Below are 14,212 nucleotides of genomic sequence, written 5' to 3' on the forward strand. Positions count from 1 at the left end.
AGAAGACAAAAAGAGAGAGCAAGCGATCTGCAATGGCTCCAAAGTAATCCAGTGGAAAAAGGAAAGGTTTTGTAACAGTGCAAAAACAATTGCATCTCATAAGCCTCAACACTGTTCTCAGATACAAAATAACTAGAAATCGATGCAAACCATCCATGTAAACTAAAACTATATAAAATGTCTAAGAATAAGCATAGAGAAATATAACTTTAAAAACACCAGATGCCACTGAACACTGGCCACAAGAGCTAAAATGAAAATGTTGACAATGATGGGGAGCAATTGGAACTCATATTTCTTGCTACTGGGAGAGTAAAATGATGTAACTACATTGAAAATCAGTATATGAGCTTCTTATCAAATTAAACATGTACTTACCTATGATCCAGAAATCAGATTCTTAGAGAGTTATTAAAAAGAGACAGAAATATATCCCCACACACAGAGACCCACACATAATGTCCATGGCAGCTTTATTCACAGTAGCCAAAAATGAGAAACGTATCAAATGTCCTTAACTGAGTGAACAGATGTACTCTAGCTGAACAATAGAATACTAAATAACAAAGAGAGGGAACTACTGATCCATGAAAAACCACTGATTAATTTTAAACACATGCTGATCCAAAAGCAGCCAGGAAAAAATGCACAGGATGCATGTAGTTCTGGAATAAGCTAAACAAATTGATAGTGACAGAAGAGCATCGCTGGTGGACAGAGGCCAGGTGGCTGGGGTGAGGCAGAATGGAAGATCTGGAGCTGATGCGAATGTTCTAGATTTTGATTTGCTAGCGTGTGAGAGGTAACCAGATTCACACCTATATCCCCCATGACTTAAAATGGGTACAGTCTATTGTATGGATAGTCTAACTCAATAAGGTTGACTTTTTTTCATTTCAAGGTCAAGAAAGACAAAGAAAATTTAAACACTTATTCCAGATTAAAGGACATGCCATCGATATGATGATTAAATACATTGTATTATTGTGAACATGGAGAAAAATACCCATAAATGACAATATTAGGACAATGGACACATTGGAATATGGTTTATAGATTAGATCATAATACTGTATCATTGCTAAATTTCCTGATTTTGATAATTGCAGCATGGTTATATAAGACAAAGTCCTTTTCTTCGAAAATATTCAGAAACCAGGACATATCTTCAATTTATTTTCAGGTGAATCGACAATGAAAAAAAGGTGAAGGAGAAACAGGAAAACACAGCAAAATACAAACAACTGATAACTGTGGGTAAAAGTTACATGGGCGTGTCTTGTAGTATTCTTTCAACTATTCAGTAAATTTGAATTTAAATTCTGTAACAAAATAGTTTTAAAGACAAAGTATGCTTCTATATAGTAAAAATATAACTATATCCTAGTTCTTAATTGTACTTCCAGGGTATGATAACATTGACATGTTTTATCCTATTGGTAAGGAAAAGATCCAGGGCACGCATTAGGATACTCTAACAGGTCCCGGGTTGTTCAGGGAAGCGGGAAGAATGATCCCTCAGAACCACAAAAGAGGAGCAGCTGCTCCCAAAGATGAAGCTCCCACTCCCCACAGGAAGAAGATGGTGACTGGCCTCCTGATCAGGGCTCAGGAGAAGATGTGCTTCCTCTTCCAGCTCCTGTGTCCACACTGCACTGAGCCCTGCAGTCAGAAACAGGTGTTAGCAGTGACCCCAAATTACTACAGGATACAAAAGCAGGGCAGCATTTCCAATGTTACCTGTTCTTCTAAGTGCACATTGAAGAAGGGAAATTACAATTAATTCTCTTTTTACAGACACAACTGTAGGTTCTAGAGCAATTGCCATATGCTAATCTTGTTGAGGCCAAAAATACACATTTTTCTTTCCTAGAAGGTGAGCTCATCATTTTCAAATTCCTGCAGAACAGAAAATACAAAGGTCAACTGTTTAAATCCGAATTTTCCAATGACATCTTCATGAACGTTTTAAATTCTATTTCTTAAATTCCTAATAAATATAAGTGTTCTTCAAAACTTCAACATCGAAAGATTTTGTTTATTCTTAGCCCATTAAACACATTTACCTAAAATCTCCTAGTTTATTCCAAACTGGCAACTTTTGGTCAACAGAAAAAATTACTTTGCAAAATGGCTTTTGAATTATAATATACCAAAACTACTTTCTTATTTTATTTTTTTAATAGAAGTGATAAATTTAAAAGTAGAACTGAATTTCTGTGACACAGATAACATGTCTCATGTACATATACTTTAAGGAGAAAAAACTGAATGAAATATAGTCAGGGATTAGATAGTTTCATTGATGTTTTGGTTTATTTCTTGTTTTTTTTTTTTCTTTTTTTTTTCTTTTCTTTTTTTTTTTTTTTTTTTTTTTGAAAGACAGAGTGGACAGTGAGAGAGGGAGAGACAGAAAGGTCTTCCTTTGCCGTTGGTTCACCCTCCAATGGCCGCCACGGCCGGTGCGCTGTGGCCAGTGCACCATAGCCAGTGCACCTTGCTCATCCCAAGGCAGAAGTCAGGTGCTTCTCCTGGTCTCCCATGGAGTGCAGGGCCCAAGCACTTGGGCCATCAACCACTACACTCCCGGACCATAGCAGAGAGCTGGCCTGGAAGAGGGGCAACCGGGACAGAATCCGGCGCCCCGACTGGGACTAGAACCCGGTGTGCCAACGCTGCTAGGCGGAGGATTAGCCTGTTGAGCCACGGCGCCAGCTTGTTTTGGTTTATTTCTTTGTCTTCCCCATCAATAAATAGTAGTTAAGCTAAACCATGGCAATCCACAGAAAACTATCAAAGCATGGTGTCTATCAAAAAAAAAAAAAGGTTCATTAGGTGGCAGAACTACTTTCCTACTTAGTTAAAATGATGGATAAATAAGATGTTGCACCTCCTTGAATATGTTCATCAGTCAGCAAGAAGTAGATTCACACTTAGCCTGAGGCTTAAGTAGAGGCAGGAGTACATATGTGGGGTTTTTTTGTGATTCTGAATTCTTAGGTGAGATTATTCTTTTTTCACTTTGGCTTAAACGGAGGGCTCAAGACCATTCTAGAATGTTTTTTTTTAATGTTTATTTATTTATTTGAGAGGTAGAGTTACAGACAGAGACAGGGAGAGACAGAGAAAGAGGTCTTCATCTGCTGCTTCGCTCCCCTAATGACCACAATGGACAGAGCTGGACCAATCTGACGCCAGGAGCCAAGAGTTTCTTCCAGGTCTCCCATGTGTGTGCAGGGGTCAAGGACTTGGGCTGTCTTCCAATGCTTTGCCAGGCCATAAGCAGAGAGCTGGATCAGAAGAGGAACAGCCAGGACATGAAATGTGCCCATATAGGATGCTGGTGCCACAGGCAGAGGCTTAACCCACTATGCCACAGCGCCCATGCCAGGAATAACTACTGTTAAGTCAGGATGGTACAATCACTTCATATTTCCCTAGATAACGACTGTGTTTCATTTTGTTTGTTTCATAACTCATACTGCATGTGTTTGGTATGCTTTTATCATTAATAATGCTAAACATCACTTCTCTGTTAACACCACTTACTGAAATACTTTCTTCCTAATTCTTCTGTTCTTACTAATGGACTCTACTTCAAAAAAAAAAAAAAACTGTGTGAATGAGCAATGACTATTTAGACACAATCCTTCCAACTCCCACACCAATGTTACAGTCTAAATACATTTCAGAATCTTACATTCCAGGTGATGTGCCATCATCAAGCCATTTCCATTTGCATTCCACATCACTATATGACAATCCAATCCAATACATATTTCCATGAATCTGAAATTGAACAAATGCCTACAAAGGAAACAAAACACATCATGGAAATAAGTTCCCATCTGTTGGAAGAGTGGGAAGAAAAACAGGTAGAGGGACAAAAGCTGTATCCACAGCCAGTACTCTGTCAGTCTCCACAACACCCTTCATCCCTGCTTCCTAGAAAAATCTCTCATTCTACAAAGCCTACATTTTCATTTTCCAAAGAACATTTCCTTAGGAGATGATTTATATACATTAAAATCGGTTGCCAGTCTCATGAATTAGTTAAAGCATGGAAAATGTTTAAATTAAAATACCTACAAATAAGAAATTTGTTAAATAATGTATGACACTTCAGAAAACTATTCAGACTCATGCTCCAAAAGAATATGTCATGGTGTAGAGAATGTAGCACTGCATGATCTTAAATGAAAGAAGAAGTCTTCAAAACAAATTTCTTAAATAAAAACTGATTGTGATCACATCAAGGTGTCATGTACCAATGCCATCTCACTAGTCCAAGTGATCAATTTCAGTTCACAATTGATCATAATGAAAGGACTAAGAGTCAAAGGGAGCACATAAACAAGTCTAGTACGTGCTAACACTAACCGATAGAATAAATAAAGGGGAGAGTGATCCAACATGGGAAGCGAGATACTCAGCAGACTCATAGAATGGCAGATGTCCTAAATAGCACTCTGGCCTCAGAATCAGCCCTAAAGCCATTCGGATCTGGCTGAAAAGCCCATGAGAGTATTTCAGGCATGGAAAGCCAAGACACTCTGGCAAAAAGATCTCTGTGAGTGAGATCCCAGTGGAAAGAACAGGTCTTCAAAGAAGGAGGTACCTTTCTCTGAAGGGAGGAGAGAACCTCCACTTTGACTATGACCTTGTCTAAACAAGATAAGAGTCGGAGAACTCAGAGGGCTTCCATAGCCTTGGAAACTCATGACTGGAGCATAGGGAGATTACTGAGGCCATAAACAAGAGTGTCAATTTGTAAAGTCAACAACAGGAGTCACTGTGCACTTACTCCTCATGTAGGATCTCTGTCCTTAGTGTGCTGTACATTGAGATTTAATGCTATAACGAGTACTCAAACAACATATTTCACTTTGTGTTTCTATGGGGGTGCAAACTGTTGAAATCTTTACTTAATGCATACTAAACTGATCTTCTGTAAAAAAAAAAATTATCAATTCCCAACTTGACTCTCACTGGGATTAAATATGACAATAGGTCTGATCTGATTTCATCATCATGTAAAAAATCATCTATCATTTTTCACTTTATGTTTCTGTGTGGGAGCAAACTGTTGAAATCTTTACTTAACGTATACTAAGCTGATCTTCTGTATATTAAGATAATCGAAAATGAATCTTGATGTGAATGGAAGGGGAGAGGGAGTGGGAAAGGGGAGGGTTGTGGGTGGGAGGGACGTTATGGGGGGGAAGCCATTGTAATCCATAAGTCGTACTTTGGAAATTTATATTCATTATATAAAAGTTAAAAAAATTTCAAAAAAAAAAAAAACTGATTGTGTGGGGGGTGTGCATTACACTCTTCACTCACAGAAGAAAGCCTTGCTTTTAGGTAAGTAGTTGGAAGAGATAAAAGGAGGGGAGTAAGTGTTTGGGAATATTAAAAATGTCTAAAATTTACTATAACAGCCAGCGCTGTGGTGCAGCGGGTTAAAGCGCTGGCCTGAAGCGCTGGCATCCCATATGGGAGCCAGTTCTAGTCCCAGATGCTCCTCTTCTGATCCAGCGCTCCTGGACTATGCTGCAACCCCACTGCTTGCCACCCCATAGGGAAAAAATAACTGTGGTTCTAGGGCACAGGTTACCAAAGGTTCAGATAAGTACTTCCTCCAAGGAAAGGCATATTTTCTTGTAAGTGGCACTACTGCAGTCTCCTTGAAGAGAGAGGATACAAACTTCACCCTTCATAATCATCATCATAATAGATCATGTGCATTGAACACTCAATGAGTAGCAGGATCATATGCTTATTAGCAGACAGGGTTTCCAGGGAGATTCTGAACTCTATAATCTTCCCCACAGAATAGGAAGAATAGCTGAAGATCCCTCTTTCTGGACCACCCTCCCCTTCGCAGCATCTTGGGTCACAGGGGAGAGACACATTCATGAGATTCAGAGTACATGGAGGAGTCTGTGATACCAGTTCATGTTCATTGTCAATCTTCAAAAGGGAGGAACCGTAACTTTGGCAGGTTTGTTTACATTGCTCCCAGGTGTTATCTTGCAGAATAAAATAATAGCAGTTTACTCCATAACAGGACCAGTAGTCTTCATGGACTTTACCTACAACAAGTGAGGACAGTCATTGAATTTCTTATTATCTAGTCATCTGTGAATGAGAACAATATATTTATCAGCCACCCCTAACTGACACAAAGGCTCAAGCCTATCTATAATAATTACTAGTGGCTGGTTAAGGTTGAGGGTGGAGGTTGGCAATGTGTAGAGAGAGGTTAGCTAAGTCCCAAAACACAGTCAGGTGCAGTATCAAGTTTTAGTGTTCCTTCAGTCAGTACGGTGACCAGACTTCACCAGGATGAATTATCACTGAAGAACTGGAAGAGGGGAGCTTGTGGGCTCCAAACACAAAGAAAGGACAGGAAAATGAAAAGTCTAAATGTGATTGGTTTGCACCATGTTTATGTGTTAAAATATTACATGAGACCCATACTATGTCCAAGTAGTATGTTCTGTCAAAAATTTTTAAATAGAATAATTCTCTTAAAATGCTTAAAGAGTTACAACTGCATTTGATTGTGAGGATATAGTCTGAAAAGACAAGAGTCTCACAGTGTCGGGACACATCAGTACACGGGAGATAACTCCTCATGATTGCACTTCTCTGTGGTATCTGCAGTGGCCAAACCCATGGGAAGACAGAATAGAAGGAGGTTGTGCAGAGGTGGTGGGCAGGGAAATGGAAAATTTTGTTCTCTGAGTGTAATCTTTCAGTTATGTGTGAGGAACAAGTTCCAGAGATCTACTGTACAACATAGTGCCCACGGTGAGGGACGCTGTATCATACACTTAAAATTTAAAGATCTCACAGTCAGTGTTCTTACCACGGTGAACAACAAAGGACACGTTGGGAGGTGATATAAAAGTCTATTTTCCTTATTATGGAGATTGAGTCATGGTTGGATGCATGTGTCCATTCGTCAAATCATGTATATTTAATCTATGAAGTTTTGGATGCTAATAATAGCTCAATAAAGATGTTTTAAAATAATAAAAAAATAGTCTAAGTTTTTAAAAATATTCTAGGATGCTTCAAAATAATTAAAATAATCTAAGTTTTTCAAAAATATTTTAAGATGCTTTCTAATTTAAAAGTATATTTTGGTGACCGGCATTGTGGTATAGTAGGCTAAGTGTCCACCTGAGGCCCTGGTACTCCATATGGGCTCCTGTTCATGTCCCTGGTGCTCCTCTTCAAATCCAACTCTCTGCTTATGGCCTGAGAAAGCAGTGAAGATGGCCCATGTGTTTTGGACCCCTGCACCCTCATGGGAGACCCAGAAGAAGCTCCTGCCTTCTGGCTTTGGCTCAGCTTGGCTCCAGCCATGGGGCCAAGACCTTTCTCTCTGCTTCTCTCTCTCTCTCTCTCTATCTCTCTCTCTCTCTGGTTAGGTGGTAAAGCCACCACCTGCAGTGCCAGCATCCCATATGGGTGCAAGTTCAAGTCCCAGCTGCTCCAGTTCCGATCCAGCTCTCTGCTATGGCCTGGGAAAAACAGCAGAAGATGGACCAAGTCCTTCTACCTGCATTCCTGTGGGAGACCTGGATTAAGCTCCAGGCTCCTGGCTTCGGATTGGCTCCAGCTCTGCCCATTTTGGCAATCTGAAGAATGAACCAGCTGGTGAAAGACCTTTCCTCTCTCTCTGTGCCTCTGCCTCTCTGTAACTCTGCCTTTCAAAGAAATAATCTTTAAAATAAAATCTCTAAAATTATATGTAGAAATATTTCTCTTCCCTTTATATATTTATATTTATAGTATAAAAATGTATAAATAGAAACTAAATGTCTACTAAGTACTATAATTAAATATACAAAAGATATTTTAAATATATGAATATTTACTGGTTGTTTATAATCTGGACAATTCATTCCATCATTAGGCAACATTTTAGTACTTACTGCATGAGATTTAATATTTTTATCTCTTGGGTGTTTGTATAAATGTCAACACTAGGACAAATCTTGCAGATATCTTGCAGGGAGTATATTATTACGGTACTTTCAAAAGCTCATGAAAAAAAGAAAAAGTGTTCATGAAAATATAAGCTTCTTTGGGTGCCAATTTTTTGAAATCCCTGTAGAATTGTTTAATAAGGTGCATTTTCCATGAATCTTTAAAATTACACTGGTATTGGTGGTCACATATAGAGCAAATATCTGAAGTCAAGGCAGACACACCAACATACACACACACACACACACACACACATACCACAATATATCTCTATAGCAGCATTCAAATAAAACTGTTGTGCCCGTTGTAGGTAATATTTTTACTGAAAGCCTCTGCATTTTATGTGAGCAACACCCCAAGTCTCACAGGGCCAGATCAGCTGAATTGCTAGGGGTCTGGCATACTGTTTCACCATCTGGGAATAGAGAGGAGGCAAAAACTGCCATGGAGTCTGGGGAACCACAGGGCTCTACGCATGCAAATGTGGTTCCAGGGATTCCAACACCCTGCATCTGAAAGGCACAAATTCAAAGCTGTCCAGTGGAGCCATAGATCACTAGGCATAAGTGTGCTTATTAGATGTCAAGGCTTCTAGAGGGGAAGAAATGACCAAGACGACACAGTGAATCCTTCCACATTTCTTCCATACCTGGATTGTGCACAGATTTCGGGACGGTATCTTTTTTTGCACAGCGTCCATTCTGTTTTAAAAAGGGTGACTTCAGTGCATTTTCCATTAGAAGGGTTTTATTTTTGAGAGTGTCATATTCTAAAGACTGATTTGCCAAGAGTTGCTTCTTTAAGTAGTCATCATTTTGCACGACGTGGTACATTTGAGTGAGGTTTCCTAGAATTTCCTGCTGTTGATGCTTTTCTTGAATAAGCTGTAAAACTAAAACGTGCAGCACAGATATCATAAAAATACAATCATGAGGTCCAACTGTGAAATTAGAGACAACAGGAAAAGTCTCACTTTAACAACCAACTCATATGATTATTTCAGTAATTTGACATTTAGAAAGTAACACCTCAGTGAACTGACCACAGAAATGGAAACATCAAATTTCTCACTAATAGCCACTGAAGGGTAGCCTAAATAAAATACCTGATGGCTAACACCATACCTTACAGTTCAGCTCATTTTAATAGCACATCATTTACAAATAAATAGCAAATCAAAGTTCAGTTAATTAACATTTAATGATACATCTTCTGAAGATAAAAACCTAACCTAGCAGGCAGATGTTTGTGGACAGATGCCTGTGTCCCACGACTGAGTACCCGGGTACAGTGCAGTGCCCAAGCCCTGGCTCCTGACTCCAGAGTCTTGAGAGGAGGCTGCAATAACACAAGAAGTTGAGTTTCTGCCACCCATGTGGAAAACCTGGGCTGAGATCCTGGCTCCCAGCTGCAGGTATTGTTGGGTGAACTGCCAGAAGGGATTCTTTCTCTCTCTTTTTCTCTCTCTCACCCCACCTCAATTAAAAAAATAGTTGTAGCCTGAACTTAAAAACATGAAGATATAATACAATTATTATTGGAAAAGATGATAAGTCAGAAAATAGGTGATTTCATACAAGGGTAGTATATCCATGGTTTTCCTTAAGATGAGAAAAACAGAGAAAGACAAGAAAAAAGCTTACATTCCAGATCATCTTCTATGTGCATATTAATTCTTCTTACTGTTTCCTTATTATGTACATCAAAATAAATAAATAAACAGCCAAAGTGTTTTTCTCAGACTGACAATGATCTCAACTCAATGGCAGAATCCTACACAACAACCTACCAGAAGCAATGTTCCCGTGCATTATGCAGAATGAGACAGCTCACCACAGCTTCAGAGCCAGTGAACTAGGTAAGCAGAGTGAACACCACCGTGAGATGTGTTCCTGAAAAACTCACCAACAGAGTCCAGAACCCTCTGGGAGGTCCCCAAGTTTCAACATGGAGCAACACTGTTAGTATCTGCACAAAGCATGGTTACTGCAGGTCCTCAGACTAGAAAGATGGACTCCAGTACTCACTATTTGCCTCCAGCACTCTGACCATCACTGAGAGAAGTAAACAGAGAGTTCCAAGAATCACTGCAAGGAGATGCCAGGGCACTGAGAACTCTTTAAAGAAAAAAGAGAGAGAGAGAGAGAGCCTGGTTACCACTTACCTGCATCAGGGACGCTGTTTGAAGCAAAGGGAAGATCTTTAAAAATTTTATAAGACTACATCATTCAAAGTGATTTAAAATTTTAACCTATAAAATACAGTTTTAAAGTTTAAGGTTTCCAGTTGATGTGGGAGACATAGAAGAAGCTTCTGGCTCCCAGCTTTGGCCTGACCCAGCTCCAGCTATTGCAGCTCTCTGGGGAGGAACCAATATTTGCAAGATTCTCTCTCTCTCTCTCTCTCTCTCTCTCTCTCTATCTCTTTCTCTCTCTTTCTCTCTCTTTCTCTCTCTTTCTCTCTCTCCTCTCTGTGAAAATCTGACTTTCAAATAAAATAAAAAAAATCCCAAAAAAGAATTTCTGACTGATGTACTCATCACAGAATTCCCCTGTACAGGAATAGTTCTTCAGGGTTTAAAAGCGGGCCCCTACTGAAGCACCACTGACAGCTGATGTAAGACACACAGGGGAGTCCACAGTGACACGCATCCTTCCTGTGATCACAGATAATCATGCAAAGGAAAAGCAGGCAATGGTCTTGAGTCTGGGTTGCAAAAGGGATCACAGGCCATCCTGACAGGAGGTTCTGGAAATCCACTTTTCCTGCTTCACCATCAATTTGTTTTTCTGTAGACAATACTATATCCTTTCACTTTTGATGTCTGCATATTAGAAAATTATATCATTGATGATCACCAAACTAAAATGATAAAAGTTATTTTCAGCTTAGAGTTTATACTGTGACAATATTTGAGGTACAGAGAAAACAGAAATATTAGAAAGTCCCTTTGATTTGAAAATTTTTTCCTTCTTCATGGCCTTTAACATCAGATATATATTCTTAAGGTATCTAAAATGTGTTCTTTGAATAAATTTGTTTTTAACACATATTTTTCACTCTGTAAACATTCTCTAAGATATGCTACATTTTCTTGGAACACTTTTCTGCCTTTTTTTTTTTTTTTGGACAGGCAGAGTTAGTGAGAGAGAGAGAGACGGAGAGAAAGGTCTTCCTTTGCCATTGGTTCACCCCCCCGGATGGCTGCTATGGCCAGCACACTTTGACCAGCGCACTGCGCCAATCCAAAGCCAGCAGCCAGGTGTTTCCTCCTGGTCTCCAATGCGGGTGCAGGGCCCAAGCACTTGGGCCATCCTCCACTGCCTTCCTGGGCCACAGCAGAGAGCTGGACTGGAAGAGGAGCAACCTGGACAGAATCCAGTGCCCCAACCAGGACTAGAACCCAGGGTGCCGGCGCTGCAGGCGGAGGGTTACCCAAGTGAGCCGTGGCACTGGACATGTTTTATTTTTTAAAGGATTCACAAATCATTATTGACCAGATTTGAATAAAAGCAGTCTATTAGCTGCTCATAGGATTCATTAATTTCTCCATTCTGCCAACTGTCCTTTCAAGATTTCCGTTCTACTATTCTGCCTTGTAATAGCTTATTATAGCCATTAGACAATCAGAAGTATCTATATGAACTTTTCCCAAGCCTCAAGTTTGCTAATCAATACAAGACAGGTGAATTTAGAGGCCTAAAATATATACACGGGGATAGGCATTGTGATGCAGTGGGTTAAGCAGCCGGTTTTTGCAATGCAGGCATCCCATATCACAATACCCATTCATGTCTCAGCTGCTCCACTTCTTATATAGCTCCCTCTTAATGCACCCGAGAAAGCAGCAGAAGATCACTCAAGCATTTTGGTGTCTGCACTCTATGTGTGAGATCCTAAGACAGTCCTAAGCTCCTGGCTTCTGCCTAGCCCAGCCACGGCTGTTGCGGCGTTTGGAGTAAACCAGTGGTCCTCTCTTTGTCTTTCTCTCTCTCTCTCTCTGTCTCTCTGTCTTTCTGTGTGCCACTCTACTTTTCAAATAAAAAAAAATAAATTGTGTGTATATATATATATATATATATCTACCTTTGTAATCAGTTTTTCCACACCTTCGAGTGCCATCAGGTCTTAGTCTATTCTGCGACTCTGAAGAAGACTGGGGAAATCTCAAAGCTGAATAAGTCTCCTCCTGATGGCTCATCTCTAAAAGAAGAGAAACATATCTGGCATCAAAACTTTGCTATACGATGGCTTCTAAAGAAAAATCAAAATGGCAGCTTGAAGGAACATTCCCGACGTGATGGTGAGAGCTAATTGTGTGTGTCTCCCTGTACACATGTTTATCTTCTCCTGCAAGCACGCAGACAGTCTGATTTATATAAGAAGGGGAAATCCTGTTAACATTTCCATTAAACTCATTTAGAATCCTAGTGATCATTGCCACGGTTATCAGAAAAGATAAACGGAAGAAAAAGATTGCCGGAAGATTATTGTCCCATTTACTCAATTTCACTCAAAATGTTCAACATACGCAAAAAATATTATGACAAAGTAGTACCATCTCAAAGCTCTGAAACACATTTAAATGGTTGATTCTTTTTTTTTTTTTTTTTTTTTTTTTTTGTTTATTTTTGACAGGCAGAGTGGACAGTGAGAGAGAGAGACAGAGAGAAAGGTCTTCCTTTGCCGTTGGTTCACCCTCCAATGGCCACCGCGGCCAGCGTGCTGCGGCCGGCGTACCACGCTGATCCGATGGCAGGAGCCAGGAGCCAGGTGCTTTTCCTGGTCTCCCATGGGGTGCAGGGCCCAAGCACCTGGGCCATCCTCCACTGCATTCCCTGGCCACAGCAGAGAGCTGGCCTGGAAGAGGGGCAACCGGGACAGAATCCGGCGCCCCGACCGGGACTAGAACCCGGTGTGCCGGCGCCGCTAGGCGGAGGATTAGCCTAGTGAGCCGCGGCGCCGGCTTAAATGGTTGATTCTAACAACAATAAATCTGCACTCTGAAAGAGTATAAATGCCTTGGCTTAAAAAATACATATTTCGATATGCATATGAGTGCTTTTAAAGCTCTTGCATTCTTTTCATACACTCTAAGAAAGTGCTTCCCAAAGTACATCTTGAAGATCAACTGTAAATGATTACAAGAGGGTGAATATCATTAGTTGGTTAGCATTTCAGAGTCCAGTGTCTTGTACAAGATAAGCTGAATAAAAATGTCTTAGGTTCCCGGATATGATGTTGCCATCAAAACTTTTGTGAAAATAAAATTTTTATGGGTAATCTCTTGTTAAGGTCTTTTAAGGATTAATCTAGCAATAAATATCAATGTAGAAAGAAATTATCAAATAATAAAATTGGAAATTTACCTTGCTTCTTACATTCATGTAAGTGAGAAGATTATATCAAAGAAGCAGGAAATATGCAAAAAAACTGCACACATAACTATAACCTTTTATACATATTTAATTACAAAATTTTCTATACTTATTTACATTTTCTCTAACTTCCTACTAGGAAACAAGAACATTTCTGCTACAGAATGCTTCAATATGGAATGATAATATGCAAATCATTGGAGCCAAGGAAAAGTAACTCCTCAAGTCACTCTTCTTTATGTTCACAACACAAAGCAAAACTCATAGCATATTGAGAAAGAGAAGATAACTCATCCTGGACGCTGAACCTCAATTTTGACACACTGCAGAGTCCATGCAATTCTAATGCAATGAGAGGCAATGCTTTCCTGCCATGCTAATTCTCAGGCCACGTCACTTGTAGTTCAGTGCCATATTCCTAGAATAAGTAGAATTAATAGGATACCCAGGTGCTAAGATCCAAGGGAGTAAAAGCAGGTGTTACCTGGATCCATGCCGTGCAGTGATGCAGGTGGAAGAAACCGACCCCAATATGAGGGAGAAGTCGTCCACTCCAGTCGAAAATCCCCTAGGGGCTCCACGACGAGAAGCAAACTGCCTCTGAGTGAGGATACTCCGACTCAAAATGCTCTGCCCCTCCTGGTGAAGTGGTAGAGGAAACTGAATGATGAAAGCTGTTGTTTACAGGAAAGGAAAGATGGTCATGCGCTGTGTCTTCCTCCATTTCAACTAATCAACCATTTAGCATTTTTGCAAAACAGCACTCAAAACCAATATTTATGGACTGAAAAAGCTGAGCAACACATGGTTGTGGAAAACAAGATGAATGT

General features: G+C 39.9%; 2 protein-coding genes across 5 annotated transcripts in view; both read right to left on the reverse strand.

Annotated features, from left to right (window-relative positions):
* Window positions 1-14,212, reverse strand: part of LOC100344696 (mago homolog B, exon junction complex subunit) — a 62,620-nt gene that overhangs the window by 5,121 nt on the left and 43,287 nt on the right. The window lies entirely within an intron of this gene.
* Window positions 457-14,046, reverse strand: LOC138843103 (killer cell lectin-like receptor 4). 4 transcript variants are annotated; one of them, XM_070049382.1, is made up of 8 exons: window positions 13,867-14,043; window positions 12,091-12,207; window positions 10,032-10,121; window positions 8,654-8,896; window positions 5,953-6,095; window positions 3,701-3,807; window positions 1,741-1,899; window positions 457-1,662 (listed from the first exon to the last, which is right to left on the reverse strand). In XM_070049382.1, exons 1-7 carry the CDS (start codon window positions 13,874-13,876, stop codon window positions 1,749-1,751), a joined length of 861 nt encoding a protein of 286 aa, XP_069905483.1. In that variant the 5' UTR covers window positions 13,877-14,043; the 3' UTR covers window positions 457-1,662; window positions 1,741-1,748. The 4 variants fall into 4 exon arrangements, with proteins under 4 accessions (XP_069905483.1, XP_069905485.1, XP_069905482.1 ...); XM_070049384.1 differs by lacking the exon at window positions 12,091-12,207; XM_070049381.1 differs by lacking the exons at window positions 457-1,662; window positions 1,741-1,899 and adding an exon at window positions 3,072-3,290 and having other exon boundaries at window positions 13,867-14,044.

Source organism: Oryctolagus cuniculus, chromosome 9 (assembly GCF_964237555.1).
Source record: "Oryctolagus cuniculus chromosome 9, mOryCun1.1, whole genome shotgun sequence".
Taxonomy (NCBI): domain Eukaryota; kingdom Metazoa; phylum Chordata; class Mammalia; order Lagomorpha; family Leporidae; genus Oryctolagus; species Oryctolagus cuniculus.